The 25,672-nt window shown below is 33.8% G+C and overlaps 1 protein-coding gene across 1 annotated transcript in view; it reads right to left on the bottom strand.

The window, feature by feature from the left end:
• Nucleotides 1-25,672, bottom strand: part of CIMIP6 (ciliary microtubule inner protein 6) — a 38,205-nt gene that overhangs the window by 4,343 nt on the left and 8,190 nt on the right. The window contains 1 exon segment of the mRNA XM_074206224.1: nt 20,739-20,892. Within this exon segment, the coding sequence (XP_074062325.1) occupies nt 20,739-20,892 (154 nt within the window).

Below are 25,672 nucleotides of genomic sequence, written 5' to 3'. Positions count from 1 at the left end.
CCTATTTTGCTCTAGGGTAAGATAGATTTCTATAGTCAATTGAGTGTATATGCTATTTCCTCTCTGAGACAATTCTGATGAGAGTAAGATTCATTCTCCCCCTCACCTTTCCTCCTCTTCCATTTCATTGCAAAAGCTTTTTCTTGACTCTTTTACATAAAATAACTTATCCCATTCTACCTCTCCTTTCCCTTTCTCCCATTAACTCCATCTTTTTAATATATTATACTTTCACATTCAATTCCCACCAGTGCTTGTTTATATATGTTCCTTCTAACTGCCCTCAAAAAGAAGAAAGTTCAGATGAGTTAGATATCATCTTTCCATTTAGGAGTATTAACAGTTCAACATCATTAAGTCTTTCCTGTTTACATTTTTTATTCTTCACTTGAGTCTTGATTTGAATATCAAATTTTCTGTTGAGCTCTGGAGGTTTCAATAGGAAAGTTTGAAAGTCCCCCATTTCATTGAATATCCATCTTTTCTTCTGAAAAGAGTACATTCTGTTTTGCTGGGTAGTTAATTCTTGGTTGTAGTTCAAGTTCTTTTGCCTTCCAGAATATCATATTCTAAGTCCAATGATCTCTAAATGTAGAAGCTGATAAATCTTGTGTTAGAAAATTATGACTGTGGCTATACAATATTTGAACTGCTTCTTTCTGGCTGTTAGTAACATTTTCTCCTTGACTTGGGAGTTCTGAAATTTGACAATAACAATCCTGGCAGTTTTCATTTTGTGATTTCTTTCAGGAGGTGATTGGTGGATTCTTTCAATTTCTATTTTACTTTCTGCTTCTAGAATATCAGAATTGTTGAATTTTGAGTTTTCACTCTGTCCATTCTCAAAAGTATTTTTTAGTATTTTATTTAATTTTTCCTGGTTACAGGAAAACACAAGTTTCAACATTCACTTTTAAAACCTTGAATTGTGATACCTCCTACCCTCATTGAGAAAGCAAGTTATTTGATATAGGTTAAAAATGTGTAATCATGAAAAACATTATCACAATAGTCAAGTGTTTTCCTTAATAATTTCTTGAAAATTATGTCTAGGTTCTTTTTTGGTAATGGCTTTCAGGTAGTCCAGTAATTTTTAAATTATCTCTCTTGGATCTCCCCCCCCCCATCAGTTGTTTTTCCAATTTCACATTTTCTTCTAGTTTTTCATTCTTTTGGTTTTGTTCTATTGTTTCTTGATTTCTCACAACTTCATCAGCTTCTCATTGCTCTGTTCTGAATTTAGTAATTATTATTTTTTCAGTGAGTTTTGTATCTCTTTTTCTACTTGGTCAATTCTGCTTTTTAAAACAATCTTTTCTCATTGGCCTTTTGGACAACTTTTTTCATTTGTCCCAGTCTGGTTTTTTTTTAGATGTTATTTTGCTCATTATTTTTGGATATCTTCTTCTCTAAGCCACTGACTTTTCATGATTTTTCCACATTGCTCTTCTCTTCTGAATTTTTCCTTTACCTCTATTACTTGATTTTCATAATCTTTTCCTGAGCTCTTCCATGGTCTGAGGCCAATTCATATTTTTCTTGAGGTTTTAGATGCAGAATCTTTGACTTTGTTATCTTCTTCTGAGTGTGTATTTTTTTTGCAAGGCAAATAGGGTTAAGTGGCTTGCCCAAGGCCACACAGGTAGGTAATTATAAAATGTCTGAGGCAAGATTTGAACTCAGGTACTCCTGACTCCAGGGCTGGTGCTCTATCCACTGCGCCACCTAGATGCCCCCTCACCTGAGTGTGTATTTTGAATTTCCATATGACCAAGGTAACTATCTATAGTTGGATTTTTTCCCTTCTATTGTTTGCTTATTTCTCCAGTCTTTGATGTGATTTCAACTCTTTGTTAAGGTGGGGCCCTGCTTCCAGGGTGGAGAACACACTGTCCCAAGCTTTTAACCAACATTCTAGGTTATATCTTCATCACCACTTGCCTACCAATGGATTAAATCTTAAACAGAAATGGATCCCTATAGATCATATGCTGACTTAGAAAAGCACAAACTAGAGCTATCTTTACAAATTAATAAGTGCAAAAATCAACTAGGCGCTGTGTCTAACAAGTCCTAAATCATACTCTGCTCCAAAGCTTAGGCTAACATATTTTGCGGTGAGGTTTTTTGGTTTGTTTTTGTGGGCAATGAGGTTAGGTGACTTGCTCAATGTTACACAGCTAGTATCAAATGTCTGAGGCCAGATTAGAACTCAGGTCTTCCAGGGTCAGTACTTTATCTACTGTGCCATCTAGGCTGCCCCTTTGTGGGTCATTTTGACTGACTTGTCACTTGTCATTCTGTCTCAATTCTTTTCCTAATCCAGGATATTTTACAATTTATTATTTTATAAAATATAGTCTTGATGGCTTTCATTTTATATATAGTTATTTTGAATGTAATTTTTCTTGTTATATAAAATGCAGATTATTTTGTATATCTTCTTATATAAAATTCAGTTATAGTTTTTCCTATCCTGTTGTTTGTTTTTGATCATTTTTTTGCTGATTATCTAGAGTTTTCTAAATAAATCATTATATTCTGGTGGATTTGGAGAAAAATGAAAAGACGTGGGCTTATGATATGCTTTCTACCTTCAAAAAAGCAGAAGAGAAATGGAAATAAGCATAGTATGGTCTTACATATACATGTAGGAATGTACACACATATATGTAAATATTAGAGATATCTATGAATATACTTATGTGTACATCCTTATAGGTTTCATTGTAGTCTTCTGGGTGGGGGAAGGGAGGATGGGAAAAATAAAGTAAAAAGTGTCTAGCTAGCTGTGTGGCCTTGGGCAAGTCATTTAACCCTGTTTGCCTTGCAAAACCCTAAAAAAAGTGTTTAGCAGAGAATAAAAGAAAACTTACAAGGAAGCAAACAAAAGATGGACAATTTTGAAAACAATTATAATATTTATTATATAGCTTTTATTGAAATGGACATTTATTGCTTCATATTTTGAATCCTTTCTTAAGTTTTGCTATGCACATGGCAATATTTTCTTTCCTTTTCTTATTTTGTATTTAAATTTAAAAGTAAAAAGTAAAAAAAAAATCATTATATTGTCTCCAAATGAGGTCTCCTCTATAGTTAGTATATAGTTGTTGGAAGAAAGGTGCCATTTTCACTTCTGTGTTTACGGGAAGATCTTCCAGTGTTTATTGTAAGTAATCCTAGCTTTCAATTTTAAATATGTACTTTTAATCCTATTAAAAAAAGTTTTTCCATGTCTTGATTTTAATTTTTTTAGTATAAACCCAAGTCCTTTAATTTTGTCCTTTAATTACTTTATATTGTTTTCCTAGCTACAGAGATATCTATATGAAGGCAGGAAATATGTTTACATGTTTATACCCCTTACAGCATCTACAGTCAATATAAATATATATTTATATATGAACACATAGGAGGTTCTGAAATAAATCCTTTCTGATCTGACTCATTAAAAATCCAGTCAGTCTTAATTCTGCTGAATACTATGAACTGATTCTAGGCTCTTTCACAATTACATGTCATTTAAAAGTAGAACTTGAGATGTTCCTATGAGTCTTGCACAGAAACAAAGCACTAGTCTGTCCTGGAGCAATCTTGACCCCCCAAGGTGAATTAAAATCATCTCAATCTGATTTTGATTCTTAACACTGCAGATTACTCACTGAATCTAGACATTTGGAGATAACTGTAAACAGAAATAAAACATTTGAGTTACAAAAGAATTACAGTTTTGGTTAGAGCTGCACTGACTCTGGATAAGAAAATTAATTGTAGCTGTCCTGTCCGTTGTGGTCAATATGTTTAGTTTTTAAACTTTATCCTTTCTTCCCTTGCTAAATAAGGGCAGCTAGGTGGTGTAGTAGATAGAGTACTGGCCTTGGAGTCAGGAAGACAGGAATTCGAATGCAGCCTCAGACACTTAACACTAGCTGTGTGACCTTGGGCAAGTCACTTAACCCTGATTGCCTCACATCCAGGGCCATCTCCAGCTGTCCTGATTCATATCTGGCCACTCAACTCAGAATGACTCTAGAGGAAAAAGTGAGCCATAGTACCCCCTCACTCAAATCCAGTTCATGTGCTTGTCATGGCATCACCTCCCTGATATCTTGGTCTTCTTTGAAATGAAGGATAAACATCAATTTTCCCTTGTTACAAAGTAGAAAAGTGGAAGCAGGTTAATTACTGTTAAGTGATAGGATAATAGTATTTATTAAAAAAAATCCATGAATAAAGTACTACAAAAACCCTAACCCTAGTCTAGTGTTTGATGGTCAAAATCAAATAATAGTGTGACAAAAGTTAATATTAAAATTTAAAAAGTAATTCAAGACTGTAAGGTTGCCTCAAATTTTTCAAATAGTATTAAAAAAACTTATTTTGTCTGTCTTTATTGGATCCTTATTTAGCATGAGCAAAAGAGGATAAGGAGTACAATTTTAACTACTATAGAAGAAAAGGGAATTTTTTTACCTTAAAAAAATCTTAATGTTACCTAAAGTCTTTTTTCTTTTTAGGTTTTTGCAAGGCAAATGGGGTTAAGTGATTTGCCCAAGGCCACACAGCTAGGTAATTATTAAGTGTCTGAGACCAGATTTGAACCCAGGTACTCCTGACTCCAAGGCCAGTGCTTTATCCACTATGCCACCTAGCCACCCCTATCCTAAAGTCTTAATCTTGTCTACTTATCAACTGATCAATTAAAAAGCACCTTTCTCTGATATAGGCACCATGCTAAATGTTGGGAATACAAAGACTGGTAAAAACAGTGCCCCAAATTTACATTCTAATGGGGAAACTAACATGTATGTAAATAAACACAAGATAAATATAGAATAGATGGAAAGTAACCTGCATTCATTCCTTCTCAGATAAATTTATTGATAATATCAGTTCAACTGCCATTGTTTCTTTATGTGCCTGTGTCTTAAATATTAACATGAAACATAAAAGATAATATTCAATTTATTAGGATTTTTCTTATATAAGAATTTAGACTGGACTCTATTAATTCAAATTTTATTAAGCAAAAGTTAAAGTAATGTTGGTAGATGATTTAAAAACTAAGATTCTTAGCATCCTTGGCTCTTTCCTAAAACTTCAACTATTTTCTTGTAATGAAAGAGGGATGGAACAAAATTGAAGAATATATAATATAAGGAGAGAAATCTTACCAAGACCATAACAAGATCCTCCAAACCAAATCAGAGTATACCCTGATAATTGGTGGGGTTTTTTATGCTTTTCTTCAAATTTATTTTTATTCTCATTTTGTAAAAATAGTTTTTTAAATTAATAAAATATTCTTGTTTACAAGTAAACAAAATACCCCTCCCCCCATAAATATAGATAGACTTGCTTGGGTGAAAAAAAGTAAGGGGGAGAGAAAAAAAATTAAAATTAAAAAAAAATAATAGTAATAATTGTAGGTATGGCCAGGTGGCGCAATGGATGAAGCACCAGCCCTAGAGCCACGAGCACCTAAGCCCATATCCAGCCTCGTAAGCCCAACAATCACCCAGCCGTGCGACATGCAAGCCACCTGATCCCCACTGCCCTGCAAAAACCAAAAAGAAGAAAAAAAAAGACCCAAAATAAAATAAAATAGTAATAATAGTAGGGGTGGCTGGGTGGCAGACAGAGCATTGGCCCTTGAGCCAGGAACACCTGCTTCCAAATCCAGCCCCAGACACCCAAAGATCACCCTGCTATGTGGCCCCAGGCAGGCCATCCAGCCCCATTTGCCCTGCACCCTCCCCCAAATAATAATAATAAAAAATGTGCTTCAGTCTTTGTTCCAACACCAACAACTTTGTCATGGGTGGATCACATTCTTTATGATAAGTCTATCACAAAAGTTACTTCCATATTTTTCCAACATTGCCATTGCTGATCGCAACTCCCTCCTTTCTTATTTCTCCACTACCATGTACTATATTTTCTCTCTCCTTTCACTATGACTCTGCTGTAGGGTCACTGAGTGGTGCAGCAGACAGATCCCTGGTCCTGGGGCCAAGAAGCCCTGAGCCCCCATACCACCCCTTAGGCCCAGAATCCACCTGGCCCTGTGGTCCTGGACAGGTCATCCAATCCCAGCCCCTTGCAATAAGTAAAAAAGAAAATGTGTTATATCTGACCACTCTCCCCCCATGGTCCATCTTCTCCTCCTTTATTCACATCCCCACCCCTTCCCTCTGCTCCCCACTCCTTCTTACTCCAGATGCCTATACCCCATTGAGTATATTTGCTGTTTCCTCTCCTAGCTACCTCTGATGAGAGCGAAGGTTCCCTCATTCCCCCCCTTGCCTCCCCCCTTCCATATCATTGCAATAGCTCATTGTAATAAAAAAAATCTTATTATGTAAAATATCTTGGACTATTCCCCCTCTCCTTTTTCTTTCTCCCATTACATTTCCCTTTTTTTCTATTGACTCCATTTTTACACCATATTTTATCTTTGAATTCAGCTTTCTCCTGTGCTTCAACTATAAAAGCTCCCTCTACCTGCTCTATTAACTGAGAAGGTTCATATGAGTATTATCAGTGTCATTTTTCTATGCAGGAATACATGCAGTTCATTCTCATTAAGTCCCTCATATTTCCCCCCCTCTCCTCCAATCTCCATGCTTCACCTGAGTCCTGTATCTGAAGATCAAACCTTCTGTTCAGCTCTGGCCATTCCAAAAGGAACATTTGAAATTCCCCTGGTTCATTGAAAGTCCATCTTTTTCCCTGGAAGAGGACATTCAGCCTTGCTGGGTAGTTCATTCTTGGCTACATTCTAAGCTCTTTTGCCATCCGGTATATTGTATTCCAAGCCCTACGAGCTTCCAATGTAGTTGCTGCTAAGTCCTGTGTGATCCTGACTGCAGCTCCACGATATTTGAACTGTGTCCTTCCGGCTGCTTGTAATATTTTCTCTTTGAAATGGGAGTTCTGGAACTTGGCTATAATATTCCTAGGGGTTGGTTTTTTGGGATCTCTTTCTCAGGGGGATCTGTGGATTCTCTCCATTTCTATTTTGCCCTCTGCTTCTAGAATATCAGGGCAATTTTCCTGTAGTAATTCTTTGAAAATGATGTCAAGGCTCTTTTCCTAATCATGACTTTCAGGTATTCCAATAATTTTTAAATTATCTTTTCTAAGTCTGTTTTCCATATCAGTTGTTTGTTCAATGAGGTATTTCACATTTTCTTCTAATTTTCCATTTTTTTGGTTTTGAAGTATTGATTACTGATTTCTGGTAAATTCATCAATCTCCCCAAATTCTATTCTTTGTCTGAAGGATTTGGTCTCCTCAGGGAGTTTTCTTATCTCTTGTTTCCATCTGGCCAATTTTGCTTTTTAAAGCATTCTTCTCCTCAATAACTTTTTGAACTGTTTTATCCATTTGACCTAAGCTGGTTTTTAGCATGCTATTTTCTTCAGCCTTTTTTTGGATTTCCTTGACTAAGCTGCTGACTTCATTTTCATGTTTTTCCTGCATCTCTCTCCTTTCTTTTCCCAGTTTTTCTTCTAACTCCCTCATTTTATTTTCAAAGTCTTTTTTGAGCTCTATCATAGCCTGAGCCAATTTCTGTTTTTCTTGGAGTCTTTAGATGCAGGAGCTTATGCTTCCTCATCATCAGACTGAGTATTTTGATCCTTCTTGGGCTCATTTGCAAAATATTTCTCAATAGTCTTCCTCTTATTTCTCTGCTTGCTCATTTTCCCAGCCTGGGCCTGGTTTTGGGGTGCTTCCTGAGCTTTTGGGACACTCCCACAAGGGTCTCATTGTGTGAGGCTCTGTCCTCCCTCCTGGTCTGTGAATGACCATAAGCACCCCCCTCTGCCCCGGGGTGAGGTGGGGGGGGGGGCCTGCTGTTCTATGGGGAGGCCTAGACTGCGATCAGGATCTGAATGTGGTCAGAACTCCAGTGCCCTGTTCCAGGGGCAGAGGACAGAGCTCTGCAGTCTCTCTTCTCTCCCCTCCCTCAGCTCAATGGGCTCATGCCCTGGGGGCTCCTGCTTACCTGCTCCATCTGCTTCTGTTTCTGGGTCTGGTCTGTGGAAAGACCAAGCTGCTGGCTGTGTGCCCTGAGGGCTGGGCTCCACGTGCTCACACTGGCAGAGGTCCCCCACTGTTCCCCCACTTTGTGCCCGGTGCTCCCCGGGGTGCAGCTCAGGAGACTCCCCAGCTGCTGTGAGCCATGGCTCCCAGCGCCCTGGGGCTGCCTCCGGGAGGCTGAAGTTCTTTGGCTCTGGTGGGCCACCCCTCCAGTGGGCCGCCCCTCTGACCCCGGGGAGCAGAGCCTTTCTGCTCTTTTCCAGGTTACCTTGAGTAGAAGAACTGCCTCACTGGGTCCCTTTGTGGGTTCTGTCTCTCGAAAGTTTAGTTAGAGTCCTTAGTTTATGAGTTTTATCAGAGAGCTCCTAAGACTCGATCCCTTCTTGTCGACATCTTGGCTCCGCCCCCCCCAATTGGTGGTTTTTAAGCAAAAAATGCAAAGTGGAGAAATGCAAAAAAAAACCCCAAACAAACTGGAAGATATTTGGGATATGACACAAAACAAGTCAAATAATCTGCAGACTATTTGAAAACAGGTTTTGCCACTCACTATTTGAGTGGTCTTAGGCAAATTTTGGGGTCTCAATTTCTTTCTCTATGAAATGACATCTAAAGTTCCTTTCAGCTCTAAATCTATCAGTCTATTAGAGCATTCTGTCTAAGAGATAAGACTCAGAAGGTACTGAATATGGTGAGTACGATGCAACATGAAAAAGTTAATATTATTACATCTTACCTGACAGAAAATGACTAGTTATCAACATGGGAATCATTTTAGAATAAGTTGACAATGTGTACTTAGATCATTGAATGGTTAGAATAAAAGTCTACATTAATATCAAATTGGAAGAAAGAATAAAGATAAGAAAAGGATATTAAAGTCAATTTAACAGCTCCAGTCAGACATATTAAAACAATCTACTGGCTCTAAAGTACAGAAAATGGATAAAAATAATGACTATTTCTGATTACTGCCATTTCTTAGAGAAGTTTAAGTAACTTAACAGAGTAGAGGAAAAAAACTCAGTCAGGAAACATTTGATCTTCTTTTGCCAAGGACAGCACAAGAATAAAGTATAAGCTCAATTGTAAAACATTAAAGAAAATGATAAAAATTTAAGAGCAGTATCATTTTATAAAAGAACAAGTACTGGAATAAGAAATAAGCTTACTAAACTATATGTACCAAATATCATTAAACTATATGTACCAAAAGCATTTATGCTATGAAATTTGAAGACAATTATATGTAGAATGAAACCAATTTGCCAGTATTTCTACAGTGATTTTCATGAATCAGTTATGACACTGGAACTACATACTATTTAACCTAAATATTTTATGGCTATATAAAGAAATGAAAAAGGCACTTGGGAAAAAATTAACAAATGTTCATAGATTTTTCTAAATATATTAGCAGGAAATTTGAGGGTGACAATTTTAGAAGCTCTCACTACAAAATTTCAAGATGTCTCAAAGAGAAAATTCTATTTTTTAAAATTTTTTTTAGGTTTTTTTTTGGCAAGGAAAACAGAGTTAAGTGACTTGCCCAAGGTCACACAGCTAGGCAATTATTAAGTGTCTGAGGCCAGATTTGAACTCAGGTACTCCTGACTCCAGGGCCAGTGCTCTATTCACTGTACCACCCAGCTGCCCCAGAAAATTCTAAAAGAATGGAATATATAATAGAAATAATGCTCTTTCCCTCTCCAAAACTGAAAAGACATTAGTAATAACTATTCTAAATGCTACTTTCTCAACTTCGTAAAATACTTTTAAGAATGGTCAATACACGTATTGAAAATATATTTAATGAGAAGTCTAAACTGAAGATTTTAATAAGCAATAATTCAAATGTTATAATGTCTCAGTGGAAAAATCTGAAGATCCCATACCGAGTTAACTTCCATGTATAATTTCCATGTATATCTTCCATGTAGATCCTTTGATAAGAACAAGTACAGCATCTCCTCTCCTCCAGATGTAAAATCCTTCCCAAGTACAACTAGATTTATGGTCATTGTTTGGTTACTAGTTATTAAAATCTACATCTCTAAACTTCCTTCCAATTACTCTGTGATAGACCAAATCAGGAAAGAAAATGGATCAGATATTAAATGTTCTCATTATCAATTCTAAATGACCACTACTCTTTAAATGTCCCTGGAAACATCATTTGCTCCTCCAATTGCTCTTTCTCCCAAATATAGTAGAAAGACATAATATTTTTTTTTCCATCACTTCTCAATTGTGCCCCATGTTGGATACTTTTCTTTTCCTGTTGCCAACTATTTTTCAGCTTCCAAATGTACTTGGCTATAAAGAATACACCATCTTACCGCCACAGTGAGATAAGCAGTCTTTTCAAATCTTGTGCAACATTTTAGATATATTAATGATAAGTAGAAACATATACAGTACAAACAGCAAAGCTGCATACAGTAGATAGATCAAGTATGGAGAACTTATCAGTAAATATCACATCACATAGCAGTACATGCTCAGCTTACATAACAAAATGGGGTAGACATTTACAAGGTACTTAAAGTTTTGTAAAATATTTGGCAAATATCTCATTTGAACCTAGGTGCTATTGTTACTACCCATTTCATAGATCATGGAACTGAAACTCAAAGAGGTAAAAACTTGACTAGACTCACAAATTTAGAAGTGTCAGGGGTGGTATTCAAGCTAATGCCATTAATGGGTACTATTTGGTACGTGTGCAATCTTCTCTGTCACAAAGAATATCACGGGACAGCCTGGTCATTCACTGTCTAGATAGACCTGACATTCCAAGAGTGACTTCTCAGTTCTCTACTCTTGGAATCCCCTGTCCACTGGCTGATAGTCTTAATCCTAAAATCACATATAGCTCAAATTTTCTGATGTCCCTCAATTAACAAGGCTCTGAAGATGTTCACCATAAAATGAAGAGATAATTTTGTTCAGCAATCTTACTCACTAAATGTGTTCACCAGTATCATAAAGATGCATTGTACAATGTATAAATAAATGAAAAAAAGAAGCTTCTATAGATAATATAGTTCTCCGGATGCTCTTTTTTTTATGGATAACAGAATTCTGCATAGGGCCCTGAACTTCTACAGAGCCTTCTCAATGAGATCCAAAGCAACTAAAGATATTAATGTATCAATCTATATAGGAAAATTCATGTGGTGGAAGAAAATATTTTGCCCAATTTGTTATATGCAATTAGAGGAGGAGCCCATTAAATTAATCCATTAGTTATATATAAAGTTAGGCACTGCTATCTCATGCTACAAATTTCACAGAGAGACAATAATCTGGGTCCAGATTGAATAAGAGAAGGAGAATGGATTGGGTTTCATTTAAAAATCATGACTTTCAATGATTCCCAAGCTGCTCTCTTATTTTCAAGTCCATCCTTTAAACATTAGTATCAGTGATGTTGTATGGCTGAAAGCCAAGGAACATCACTGTCTCTTAAATTTTAATGCTTCAGAGCAATGGATAGAAGAATAATTATAAGTAGGTTGCAGGATACTGCAAATGTTGACTTGCACTCAAGAAAAGTCACAAAAAATATAAAGAAGAATATGTATTTTTTGGAAAAGAGGTCAAGGCCAGATTTGTAGTGAGAACAGAAGATAAAGATGGGTAGTCCAAGGGGATATTGATATTCACTCAAGGGAAGATCTCCAATGTATAGCATAGATTCTCTATGGAGGACTTATAGGATATCATGAAAGAGAAATTTGTAGCATGAGATAGCAGGGATGGACTCCAATATTCCCTAGTGAGTGAGGGAATAATGTAGAAATTACAGACTGTCATATAATGGAATACTTTAGTATGTTAAAAATAAAAATGTAGGTTAAAGAGAACCTAGATCCCTTGAAATATTAAATTCTGATCCTCATAAACTGAATTGAGATCTTTCCAAGTTGAAAAGTTTTTGTGTATAAAACCAGAAGTGAATACCTATTCTTAAGGGGGACACACATATGATATATTTCAATTAGTCACTGAACTGCTGTCATGGATAGTAGTCAGCTGAATGTAGCATTGTACAATAAACTTATGAAGGACATTTCCATTTTCAGCAAGTAATATAACTGCTGAAATTCCAAAACCTAGGGATAATTAAATACAGTGATAGGACAGAAAAGTATGTGATTCATTTTCTTTGGTATAAATACTTAGATTAGCTAACTCATAGAAATGTTTTACTCAATATAGATTATTTCAAGTATATAAGTTTAAATCATCATCTAAACTAGCTAAATATCAACCATAAATAAAACCACAAATACATTTCAGTCTTGGATTACTATTATGTCAAATGGTATACTTATATAATTTGAAATTTGATGAAAAGGAAACATTTAATTAATGTAGAATTGTTCCTTTAGTTCCACTAGCTGTCTACAATGTCCATAATAAAAATGCTATAAAATGTATGTGTGTATATATGTATATATACATACACATACCTACATTCTCACAGATATTATATGTACATAAAATCTCCTCATTGTTTTTTGTATATTTATTTTAAAATTTCTAATACTTCAATGAATCTAAACATAATTTTTATTGTAAATTTGAAATCATAAAGCAGTTATGAACAAATATATTCAAAACTATTTACAACAAAAATATACTATAATATGCTTATAACATTAGTTTATTAATGATTGCTATATGATCTTTTCCAACTTCTATTTACTTCTTTTTGTATAAATCTAAAATTGTATACAAGTCTAAATCTTATTTACTTTGTATATTTCAGCTTTTCTTTTATTTTCTCATTAATCTTTTTAATGCTTCTGGAAGTGTTTAAAAACTGATTATGTCACAATTTTTTTGTCTGTTTTCCAAATGTCCGAGATATGGATAAATAGTTTTTTGCTATTAAAGATGACATAGTTATAAGTAATTTTAAAATAAAACAGCTCTTTTTAATTACAATTGTAGCAGACTACTGTTTCAAAAGCTATGGTGAGTTTGTTTTTTGAGGGTTTTTTTTATTGTTATTATAAGAGTACTGTTTTATTGTTTACTGTAAGATTAGCCACTAAAAAGATTAAGTTAATGTACAGTTTTGTTAGAAATGTAAAGATGTGCCTACTTGTAGGCTTTAAAGTTTGAAGTTTTATTGCTTTTTATTTACTTTTTTTAGTTAAGTAATGAAATACTACCTCAAAGTTTAAAATTTTATATTTCTTTAATGATTAGTGATTTTGGACTTTTTTAAAAGTTATTTCTTTCTTTCTTTTTTTTTTTTTTGCAAGGCAATGGGGTTAAGTGGCTTGCCCAAGGCCACATGGCTAGGTAATTATTAAGTGTCTGAGGCCAGATTTGAACTCAGGTACTCCTAACTCAAGGGCCAGTGCTCTATCTACTGCACCACCTAGTCGCCCCCAAAGTTATTATTTCTTACCTGTATTTTCCCTTTTGTGAATTTCCTGTTGTAAAAACTACCTAAGATAAGGTAAATGGTGCTTTGTCCCAGACTACTGAATTTAGATGGCACAAATTTTAAAGGAAGCTGTCAGTACTTACTAATTTACTAAGTTGGGTTGACCTCTTCCCTTTCCCACCTGTTTTTCTTACTATTCCACTTTAACAGTGTACTCAAGCTTGACTCCCAATGTCTCTGTCTCCCTGATCAGAGGGTATCATTCTCACTGCAGCTTTCAATAGAGTATGAACTTAATGACCTGTGATTGGTCTTGTGATTGGTTTTTGATACTTGTCTCAAGCACAAAAATTTCTATTTGTGGCTCTGCAAATTGTGTCAGTTTGGGAAGTTTATATTTTTAAAATATTCATCTCATTTATGTTCTTCAATTTATTACTGAACAAAATTCCTGACAAACTTAGTTTCTTTTGTGTTTATGACTTATTTCTAACTTCAGAATTTTTGACATTTCTTTTGATGGGAACAAGGTAGTGAAAATTTGCTAGTGCTATAGCTTTTTGATTGGCTAAAAACTATTTTTTCTCTTTGATTTTAGTTTGCTCTTTTATTTAATATTTTTAAGGAAAATATTCATTTGATTTCTCTTTTATTAATAAATATTCAGGGCCAGATTTCATTTGTTACTGAGAGCTGATATGACTACATTCCATACATACTTATGTTATTTCTGTCTTTTAAATAACATTATTTTGAGGGGTCTTTTTTTATCCAGTTGTTCCCCTTCATGGGAAGTCTTTAAGCAAAGAAGTGAGCATTTGTTGAGTAAGTTGTAGAGGGAATTCTTGTTGAAGCATGAGTGACAATAGAAGTAATTTCTAATGCTCTGATTCTATGATTATCTATCTATCTATCTATCTATCTATCTATCTATCTATCTATCTATCATCTATGGCATTTGTCTTTGAAAGACCAGGACCTATTCACAGAAAAGGAGTTGATAATAGGTGTTAAATTAACTACAAAGATGCAGATATATAAGATGGTTCCTTTTTTTGGGTGAGAACAAATTCCCGCCCCCCCCCCCCCAAGAATTTGAAAGAAGAAAAATCACAGATAAACAATAATAGTTTCCCTTCCCAGCACTTGAAAAATGTCCAAATGATAGACAAGAAGGGAATCCAGTTCCTTAAGTGAAGTATGAAACTACAGAATGGGAGACCTTAAGACAGGACACATGCTGTGTTGATGAATGCCAGCTCTCCCTCTTCTCTTTTCCTACAGATTTCAAGACAACAATCCTGCCTCTACCTTTTCCCTTCAAGTTCCTTTTCATGTGAGCATGAAGCATTTTCCTCAGAGCATAGGGAAAGTCTGTATGTCTCTCTTTGTTTTAGATGTTTTCTTTGTTCTTATAAACAATATTAAGTGCCATAATTTACTATTCTCAATGTGCTCATTGAGAGTATAGATGGGAAGATGCATTTGAGGGACAAGCATGTGGCAGGGAAAGAGGAAAAGCTAGAGAAGAAGGGAGGGATGAAGATCTAACTTTTTATTTTAGCTGGAAATGTTATCTATGACTTGATGTTTAATGCTAAAAATGACAGAGAAGGGGCGGCTAGGTGGCACAGTGAATAGAGCACCGGCCCTGTAGTCAGGAGTACCTGAGTTCAAATCCAGCCTCAGACACTTAATAATTAACCCCATTGCCTTGCCAAAAAAACCCTAAAAAAATGATAGAGAAAACAGTATATTAAGTATTGAATGAAGTATATTTAGTATTGAGAGTGAGGGAAGGTTAAAAAGGAATGGTTGAATAACGCTGCTAATCATATCATACTACTACTACTACTACTACTACTACTACTATACTACAACTACTACTACTACGATTACTGTTAATAATACTACTCTTACTACATTAAATTTCAATCTTGTATCTTTTACTCAGATTTTATTATTTATTTTCAATTGAATATATATATACATACAAATATATAAATTGAAAATTTGTCTTTTATAATTTATCAAGGGCTCATTGTGTCCAAACACATAATCATTTTTATTGGCATTAGTTATGTACTTGAAAAAAAGTGTTGCACTGATATTTCAATTTAACTTTTTTTTTTTCAGAAAACTGTTCAATCCAGCTGGTCCATTAAATTTTTTTAAAATTTCTTTTTTCGGGTGGCTAGGTGGCACAGTGGATAGAGCACTGGCCCTGGAGTCAGGAGTACCTGGGTTCAAATCCGGTCTCAGACACTTAATAATTACCTAGCTGTGTGGCCTTGGGCAAACCACTTAACCCTGTTTGCCTTGCAAAATCCTAAAAAAAAAATCTTATTTTTGCTTGATTTATCATGATTACATGGGATCTATTATTTTGAAATTTATGATTCTATTTCTATTAATGGCTTTGTAATGCTGTTAACTTCTTACAAATGAATTTTACTCTTATGGCAATTCAAGGCTCCAAGCATATGAATAAACACAGGGCCCCAAATTTAAAGGTAGTTCAAAAATCTATATCTTATTTACAACATACATACTTTTTTTTTTGCCTTTTCTTGTAAACTTCCAATAAGGAAAAGACACTACCTCTCCCTCATTTCTACCATTGGATAACTCCAATGATTGGGAAGTTTTTCCTTACATCATGATGAAATTTGCCACTTTATGAACTCCAATCATTTCTTTTAGTTTTAACCTTTGGGGTTAAGTAAAACAAGTTAATTTTTTTTTCAATTTAACAACCCTTCAAATACTCAATCTCATTTATGTAATTTATTCTCCAAGCAAAATATTTTAGTTTTTTCAACCAATTCTCATATGGCATTAGTCTATAGCTCTTTTCCATGCTATTTGCTTTCCTCTGGACACACTCTAGTTTAATAATATCACTTCTAAAATGTGGTACACTCCCAATGTAGTCTGACCATGGCGAAAAAAGACTATCACTCCTTATTCCTAAATACCACACTCATCATAACGAGATATATCACATTAGATATTTTGGCTGCCATATTACACTGTTGATTCATATTCAGCTTGTTATAAGACCTCAAAGGGTTGTCTAACCACAACTCTACTAATTTGTGAAGTTAATTTTAAATATAAGACTTTACATTTAGCAGTACGAATTTGATATTATACTCAGTCCATTATTTAGTCTGTTTACATTTTTTTGAATTATCACCAACATTCTGACATGTCATGTCAGTATGACAAATATACCTTTACCCAGGTCATTGATAAAAATGTTAAACAGTAGAGAGCCAAGCAAAGATCCCTATGGTGTTTCATTAGAGATTTTCTTGTTAAAATTGAATCATTAATGAATACTTTCTGAATCATCAGTTAAAGTCTCCAGTTGTGACACTTGTTTGTACTATATCTCTTTTTTCATTTCATGTTAAAGTCTAGGTAAAGATTTCTACAGAATTCCTTTAATCTAACTGTTCAATTTTTTCCAAAAAAGAAAATGAAATTAGTATGATATGACCTGCTTTTCATAAAGTTTTACTTATTCTTTGTAATAATCATTTGCTTTTCTAGATGTTCATTATCTCTTCAATAATTCAATTCTAGAATTTTTCCAGAAAGTAAAAGTCAAACACATTGGCCTATATTTTGCTAATTATATTTGCATACTTCTTTTAAAAAAATCAATACATTTGAAAAAATAAAGGAAATCAATAGACTATTCTGTCCAATTATGTATGCCAAGACTGACAAATAAAATGTATGAATAGTTACAAAAAATGGAAAAAATACTCAGATTAACAGAAAAATACCTAATTTAAATCAATCTCAGAAAAAAGAAATTGAATAAGTTATAAACTCTAAACTTTTTAAAAGCCTAGGACCAGATGATTTATAAGAGAATTTTATCAAATATTTAAAGAATAATTCCAATATTACATGTTATTGGCGAAAAAATACAAAAATCTTATCAAATTTTTTTTTTGGTTTTTGCAAGGCAGATGGGGGTCAAGTGGCTTGCCCAAGGCCACACAGCTAGGTAATTATTAAGTGTCTGAGACCGGATTTGAACCCAGGTACTCCTGACTCCAAGGCTGGTGCTTTATCCACTGCGCCACCTAGACGCCTCTTCAAATGCTTTTTATGATACAAATTTGATTTTGGTATCTCGGCTATGGAAAGTCAAAGCATAAACAAGAACTATAGATCAATTTCCTAAGGAACAGTGATAAAATTTTTTAAAAATATTAATAAAGAGGTTATTGAGCTATATGGCAATGATTATACACTATGACCAGATTGGATTTATACCAAGGATGCAAGGTTGGTTCAATATGAAGAAAGCTTTAAATATAACTGCTCAAATAATAGAAAAAACAAAAATATAGTAATGGTGACAAAATACAGTATTTGTTTCTAAAGATTAGAAAATATAAGAATAAAAGAATATGTCTTTAATGTGCTGATTAACAAATTAAACTTCCAAAGGACTACTTTTTATATATCTAGAAAAAAAATGAGATCTGGATGAACAAAAGGTCAAAAAACTTAAAGGAAATTATAAAAAAAAGGTAGGAAGCAAGGGAAGCTAACAATATTGGCTGTCAAATTATACTTACAGCCTTAAAAATCAAATTAATTTGGTACTTACTATAGTAAAGAGAATGATCCGTAGAACAGATTAGACACAAGGAAAACTAATATCTTAGTGTTTCATAAAGCCAAAGAATGTAGTCACTGGGAAATATACACTCTAGATGACAAAAACTGTAGGTAAAACTAGAAAACAGTCTGACAATAATGATGTTTAGACTTACACCCCACAATCTTTCAAAAGATCACTAAAAGAAATCACATTAACAGTTCTCTACAGTATCATTTGCTCGAACTCATTGAGGTTTCTATTCCTTTAGTCTTCAATATCAGTTCCCCATCAGACTTTTTTGTTTTAGCACCCAACAAAATAAGAGCTGAATTCTTTCTCCTCTCTTCCATCAACTGATATTTTACCCACCCTCCAGTGAATGAAGTTGTGCAATAAAGTCAAATGAAAAAAGAATAAGACACCATAAAACTATTTATAAGGATCCTTGCAGGCCACATATTGACATAGAAAACCACACACTAATGTTATCTATGGGATAGGTAGGTGATTCAGTGGATGAAGAGCTGGGTCTGGAGTCAGGAAGATTCATCTTTCCTAGTTCAAATCTGGCCTCAGATGTTTTGCTACCTGGGCAAGTCGCTTAAGTCTTTTTGCCTCAGTTTCCTCATTGGTAAAATGAGCTTGAGAAGTAAATGTTAAACCACTCCAATGTCTTTGCCAAAAAAAAACCTCAAATGGTACCATGAAAAGTCTGATGTTATTTAAATGATTAAACAATATAATTTATGTTTTATTGTATTTTTCTTTTCTTAAATATTTTTCAATTATATTCTAATCTGGTTTCTCACTATTTGGGCATATTGTGGACTGCATGTTTGACATCTCTGACTTTGTTAATTGTCCTTTCTCCTCATAAAGTCATGAAAAAAGGGGAAAAAATCTACCAATCATTTTCTTGTGCTTTCCTCGTTAGTCTCAGCTCATTCTGAATTTCAGTACTTCTGACTTTTTTTTTTAGTGTCCAGTAAACAGAGCAAAGTTATATCCCACTGGATATAGTCTGGAGAGATTCATTACTAGATTGGTTTTGGTATAATAAATCTTTTAGGGGCGGCTGGGTGGCACAGTGGATAGAACATTGGCCTTGGAGTCAGGAGTACCTGAGTTCAAATCCGGCCTCAAACACTTAATAATTACCTAGCCGTGTGGCCTTGGGCAAGCCACTTAACCCCATTGCCTTGCAAAAACTAAAACTAAATAAATAAATCTTTTAACTATAGTATATCTTGAAACATCATCTACTAAGATATAGAGTTGTTCTGATATGTGTGGAGGGAGTACCCACCCCAAGGATACCAGAAATCAGAAATTGATTTAGTGAAGCAAACTATTTGATGGATTTATTCTTAATATTGCTAAATTCTTGTTACTTATATTCTTATTATGAGATAATATTTTTAACTATTTTTCTTAATAGTTTTGGGGTAAATGAAATCTAATTTGGTATCATCACCATTTTGATACAGGTTATATTTTAGCCAATGCTTTTTAATTAAATTTACAGATATTTTTGCATTTGATGTGTTGAATTCTATTTAAAAATCCATTTCACAACTTTTTAATATGAGTTTAGTTCATCAGCTGCACTATTATAAATTGAAATAATCCATCTTGTCTCAATTTCTCCCATTTATTAATTAAATAAGAATATACATGATTTCTTTCTTCTCTTTTTGTAACTCTGATCTGACAAGAACTATGTTCTAAGTTATGAGACTAGTTCAAAACTCATATTTCATCACAATGATCCAGCAGTTTTATCAGAAAATTTGAAGAACATATTGATGATTTTTGTTGCTGGAAGGGAATGTGATTTTACTTTACTGTACTTTTCATAATTAAATCTAACCAAAGAATATCAAACCATTTAGTTTTACTTGGAGTCACCAGTTCCTTTTCCCATTCTCTTTTTTATTGTTTTTTCATCTTTGCAAGTCTAAAACATATTTTTAATTGTGTTGCAATATACACACATATATCTACATACACACACATTATATATGTATGAGCATACTCCTTCTTCCCTATCTGTTGTTTCTGACCCCAAAATAGCATTCATTATTTTAGCCAAGGTGAATTCTTGTTTAATTATGGGTTAGAATAAGCTAAGTGGTGGAGTAGATATAGTGTGAGACCTGGAGTTAGGAGTACCTGAGTTCAAATCCAGTCTCAAATTCTTATTAGTTGGGTGACCCTGAACAAGTCATTAACTTTGATCAGCCTCAGTTTTCTCATCTGTAAAATGAAAATACTTCTCAAGAATTATTGTGAGGATCAAATAAGTACTAAAAAGTACTCTATAAACCTTAAAATATTGTATCATTGTTAAATATTCTTCTTATAATTAGACTCATCCAACTCAGAAATTCTATGATTCTATGAATTAGAAAAATTATTTATATTTGGCTATGATGTGACATAACATTTTATGGCTAGTATTTCCTTTCATCATAGTTTTTTTTAATAAGAATGGAATGGTAAGGATATAGCAATCCTTCCATCCTAAATATAATTTTTTTAAATTGTAAAGATATATTTAGATGAAGCACAAACACATCTACTACATTCTAGAATATTTGATAACAGTATATTTCAGACAATGAAAAACGTTTTGCCGCTGTTTTTCTTACCTATGCCACAAGCAGCCTCTTGTTTCCTGTAGCGTTTGGTTGGCAAAACCAACTGACATTTTGGTATTTTGAAATCACTTCTTTGGGTACTCTGGTAGTCAAAAGGTGAAAAACTGTGATAGCTTAACTTTTCTTCATGTGACTTCCAATCCTTCTTTATAGAAAATACAAATAATTAGACACTGTAGGACATATCTGTCATTAAGTGTGTACTCAATAAATGTTTATTGATGATGATTAAAATTATGCTAATCCTTATGTTAAAATTTAAGGATATATTCCCCCCTTTCCTAATGATGATATTTGTCCTTCATTCTCAAAGAAGATCCTGACATCAGGAAGTGACACTATGACAAGCACATGAATTGGATTTGTGTGAGGGAGTGCTGAGCCTTACTTTCTTTTCCGGACCCACCTGGGTCCAGTGGCTGGATATGAACCAGGATGACAGGAGATGGCCCTGGATGTGAGGCAACCAAGGATAAATGACTTGCTCAAAGTCATAGAGTTTGTAAGAGTCAACTGTCTGAGGCTGAATCTGAACTCCTGTTCTCCTGACTCCAAGGCCAGTGTTCTATCCACCCAGCTGAAGTTCTCCCTTTCCCAATACTATTAAGATGAAAAAAAAAATGACACACTGAAATAGTATCTACTTTTTAAATAAAAGATGACATGTTTTTAATGCTCTTATAATCTGAAATCTATTGATATGTGAACTTGTAATATGCTATCGCATATTATATACATTAGACTTTGTTTTTTAGTAAGATTACATTATTATTCCATTGTTATACCTTGTACACAGTAAGAGCAACATTTGTTGATGATCAACTATAACAGACTTGGCTCTTCTCAACACTATAATGATCAAAGACAATTCTAAAGACTTGTGATGGGAAATGTCATCTACATCCAGAGAAAGAGCAATGGAGTCTAAATACAAATTATACTATTTTCATATTTTAATTCATTTTTATTTTTTTCTTTCTTGTGGTTTCCTGATTTTTTTTTCACAGCATATATAACCTATATCAGATTGCTTGCTGTCTTAGAGAGGGAAAGGGCAGCGAGGGAGAAAATTTTACAAAAACGAATGTTGAAAACTATCTCTCCGAGTAAGTGGAAAAAATACACAATGGCTTAAAAAAAAGAATCCATGGTAAAGTAGCATAACAATCAATATACAGAATCATTATGAAATATTACAAATACTATAATAAGTCTTCTGTACCTTATACCTCTCCTGTATTTTGGTGTTATAATAATATTATCTTATTTTAAAGCTACTTTCTTTTGGAGTGGGGAGGGTTGCAAGGAAATAGGGTTAAGTGGTTTGCCCAAGGCTATACAGCTAGGTAATTATTAAGTGTCCAAGGCCAAATTTGAACTCAGGTACTCTGGACTCTAGGGCCGGTGCTCTATCCGCTGTGCCACCTAGTCGCCCCAAGGCTACTTTTCTAAGATTAGCATTTTTGTTCTCTAAACTAATATAAAATGGTACAGTGAAGATTGATACTTGACCTTTCTGATGATGTCACCTTTCAGAAGGTAGAGAAACCATGAGAGGAATTGTAATTCCAACTATTTTTGGTTGGTAATGTGGAATTGAATTGAGTAAAAATGAATTCCTAAATTAAAATAAATTATTTTCTGTAACTCAGTTAATTGCTTTGATAGCATTTAAAGATAATCTATTTAGTTGGAAGCAATGTCTCTCTTGGTCTTTCACAGTTTGTATTCATCATATTCTAAGAAACCTTTTGATAATTTGTGTACACATCTTATTTTCCATTATTAGACTTTAAGATCTACTGAAGGCAGGAATCATGGCTCAGGTACATAGCTAAGAATGCTTTCCCATATGGCAAGCATTTATTAAATGTGTGTTTCAATAAATTAAAATGTCTGAAAGTTTGAGAGGTAAAAATAATGACAATATACATATAGGTATATTTGTATGTATCTTTATATATATATATATATATATATATATTCATTATAGCAAAATGGAGTGATTTTAGGCATGTGCAGAAAAAAGGATTACTTAAAATCCAGATAAAAGATGTCTTATTATTAATTTGTAGGCTCATTTTAAATATATATACATACTTTCATATATATATATAAATATGTAAATGTTATATCCACACAGAATGTAAACACCTTGAAAAGAGGGACTGTTTTACTTCTGTCTTTGCATACCCAGCACCTAGCATTGTTTCTGGCTCATGGGAGGCACATAATATATGGTGCTTGGCTGGTAAGAACTAAGTGAGATATCATTTCCCAGTTGTCCTTCTACTTCTCTAATTTTCTGTACATCTCTTTTGCTAAGTCTTCATTCTTGTTGTGAATCCTTAAGATGAGTTTCCCTTACAATTCTATTCTCAGTATTTTTTCTTTACTATCTCGTCATTGTTATTTTTATTTGCATCAGCTATATCCTATATGACTCCTAAATTCATCTAGCAGAGTTTTAAATCCTGCTAGCATTTCTTTTCAACATCTACAAAACTAATCCTATTATACTTCTTCCCAACACCTCCGTTTGACTACTATTATCTCATTTTTAACAAGAATTAGCTAATATTTAGTATTTGAAAGTTTAGGGTTATCTTTTTTTTTTAAAAAAATTCAATTTCATTTCATTTTAAGTTCCAAATTCTCTCCCTTTTCTTACATCTTTCCCATTAAGAAGTCAAGAAAAATGAAATCCATTACAAAAAATGTATAGACTTGCAAAATAAATTTCTACATTAGTTATAACAAAAAAAATTTTAAAGTCAATAAAAAGAGAATATGCTAAATTTATTGAGTCCATCAGCTCTCTATCTGGAGGTGGATAGCACACTTCATTATGATTCCTTAGAACTGAGGTGGGTTATTGTGTTGATCAGAATAACTGAGTCTTTCAAGGTTGATTATCCTTACAATATTGATGTCCCTGTATAAACTCTTCTGATTCTGCTCAGTTCACTTTACTTCAGGTCATAGATAGCCTCAGGTTTTTATGAACCATTTCTTCATTTCCTATAACACAGTAGTATTCTATCACATTCATATGCTTGCTCAGCCATTTCCAAATTCTTTTCTACCCCCAAAAAAAGCTGTTATATTTTTGTGTGTATATATGTATATATAAATATATACATACATATGTCATTTTATTAGTGACTTAGAGCATCCCCCCCAATGATAGTTTGACTTTCTTTCTCTTTAAACTGCATATTTTTATCCTTTGACCAAAAATCTATTGGGAATGGCTCTTATTCTTGTAGAGTTGACTCAGTTCCCTATATATTTTAGAAATGAGAACCTTATCAGAGAAACATGCTACAAAGATTTCCCTCCTTCCCTTTTCCCTCTTCTCCCCACCCCCCCAGTTTCCTGGGGTCATAGATCCAGTTTAGACAAATCTTTTAAATTTTATATAATCACAAGTATCCATTTTAGTTCTGTTGAACCTCATTAATTCCTTTTGGTCATAAACTCTTCCTCAATATGTAGATCTGACTAGGTAACCTCTTTCCTGTTCCACTAGGATGCTTGTGATATCATCCTTTATGTCCTAGTCATGTACTTGTTTTGGCCTTATCTTTATATGCAGTGTGAGATGTTGGTCTCTGCTTAGTTTCTGGCAGACTGTTTTTCAGTTTTCCTTACTTTATTTTTTAAAATTTTTTTATTTATTTAAGGTAATGGGGTTAAGTAACTTGCCCAAGGTCACACAGCTAGGTAATTTTTAAGTGTCTGAGGCTGGATTTGAACTAATCCGAACCCTTTTGACTCCAGGGCCAGTATTATATCCACTGCACCACCTAGATTCCCCTCCCAACTTTATTTTTAAATAATTTCTTGCCACAGTGGGATCTTTGAGTTTATCAAACCCTAGATTATTGTGCTCATTTGCTTCTATAATCTACTCTATTGATCAACCTTTCTATTTCTTCTTTGTTGTTTTTTTTTCAGTCATGTTCAATTCTTTGTGATCCAATTTAGAATTCTCTTAGCAAAGCTAATAAAGTATTTTGATATTTCTTTCTTCAGCTCATTTTACAGATAAGGACACTGAGCAAACCAAAGACAAGCAAATTGTTTTGATGATTATAGTATTGTATTATAATTTGAGAATAGCAGTGACATAGCGGGTGGAGTCTGAAGTCAGGAAGATTCATTTTCATGAATTCAAATCTGGATAAGTCACTAAAATCTGTTTGCTTCAGTTTATTCATCCATAAAATGAACTGGAGTAGGAAATGGCAAAGTTACTTCAATGTCTTTGCCAAGGAAACTCCAAATAGGATCACAAAGAGTCAGACATCTATTAAACAACTACCATAACAGAGTGGATGAGACTAGATGATCCTTAAGGTGTTGAAGATATCTTTCCACTCTAAATTTAGCTTCAGTACTTAGATTCTAATTAAAAATTTGTTAATTTGTATATGTGACCTGTTTTCACTACTAAATATAAGGTTCTTTGAAGGCAGGAATTGTAGATCTTGTGAAATTTGAGTTTCTTCTCTCTGTGGAGAAAAGCAGCAGATGACTCTCTACAACTTGTCCATTCTGTGATAATTGTTTTATTGTTAGAGAAAAATCCCATCCCACTGATTAAATTCACAAAGCCCTTGTACATTTCCCTCATACATTCTTAGACCAAAATTATTTTAAATAGAGGTTGAAAAAACTTGACCTAATCTTTGAGGAGACACATGTTTAAAATGGTACATGCACTTGTTACAATGAGCAAATTTAAGATAACTCTTCTTCATTCTATCCATCAAATGTCACTTTTATTTAAGAGTTTTTTTGGTACTCTACTGAATCATACTTGTTAATCAATGTTTTTTTCCTTATCTCTTAGTTAATAAACATTCTTACACTTTTTTTTAGGTTTTTACAAGGCAAATGGGGTTAAGTGGTTTGCCCAA

This window comes from Macrotis lagotis, chromosome 1 (genome assembly GCF_037893015.1).
Source record: "Macrotis lagotis isolate mMagLag1 chromosome 1, bilby.v1.9.chrom.fasta, whole genome shotgun sequence".
Lineage (NCBI taxonomy): Eukaryota > Metazoa > Chordata > Mammalia > Peramelemorphia > Peramelidae > Macrotis > Macrotis lagotis.
This window is presented reverse-complemented; position numbering and strand designations above follow the sequence as displayed.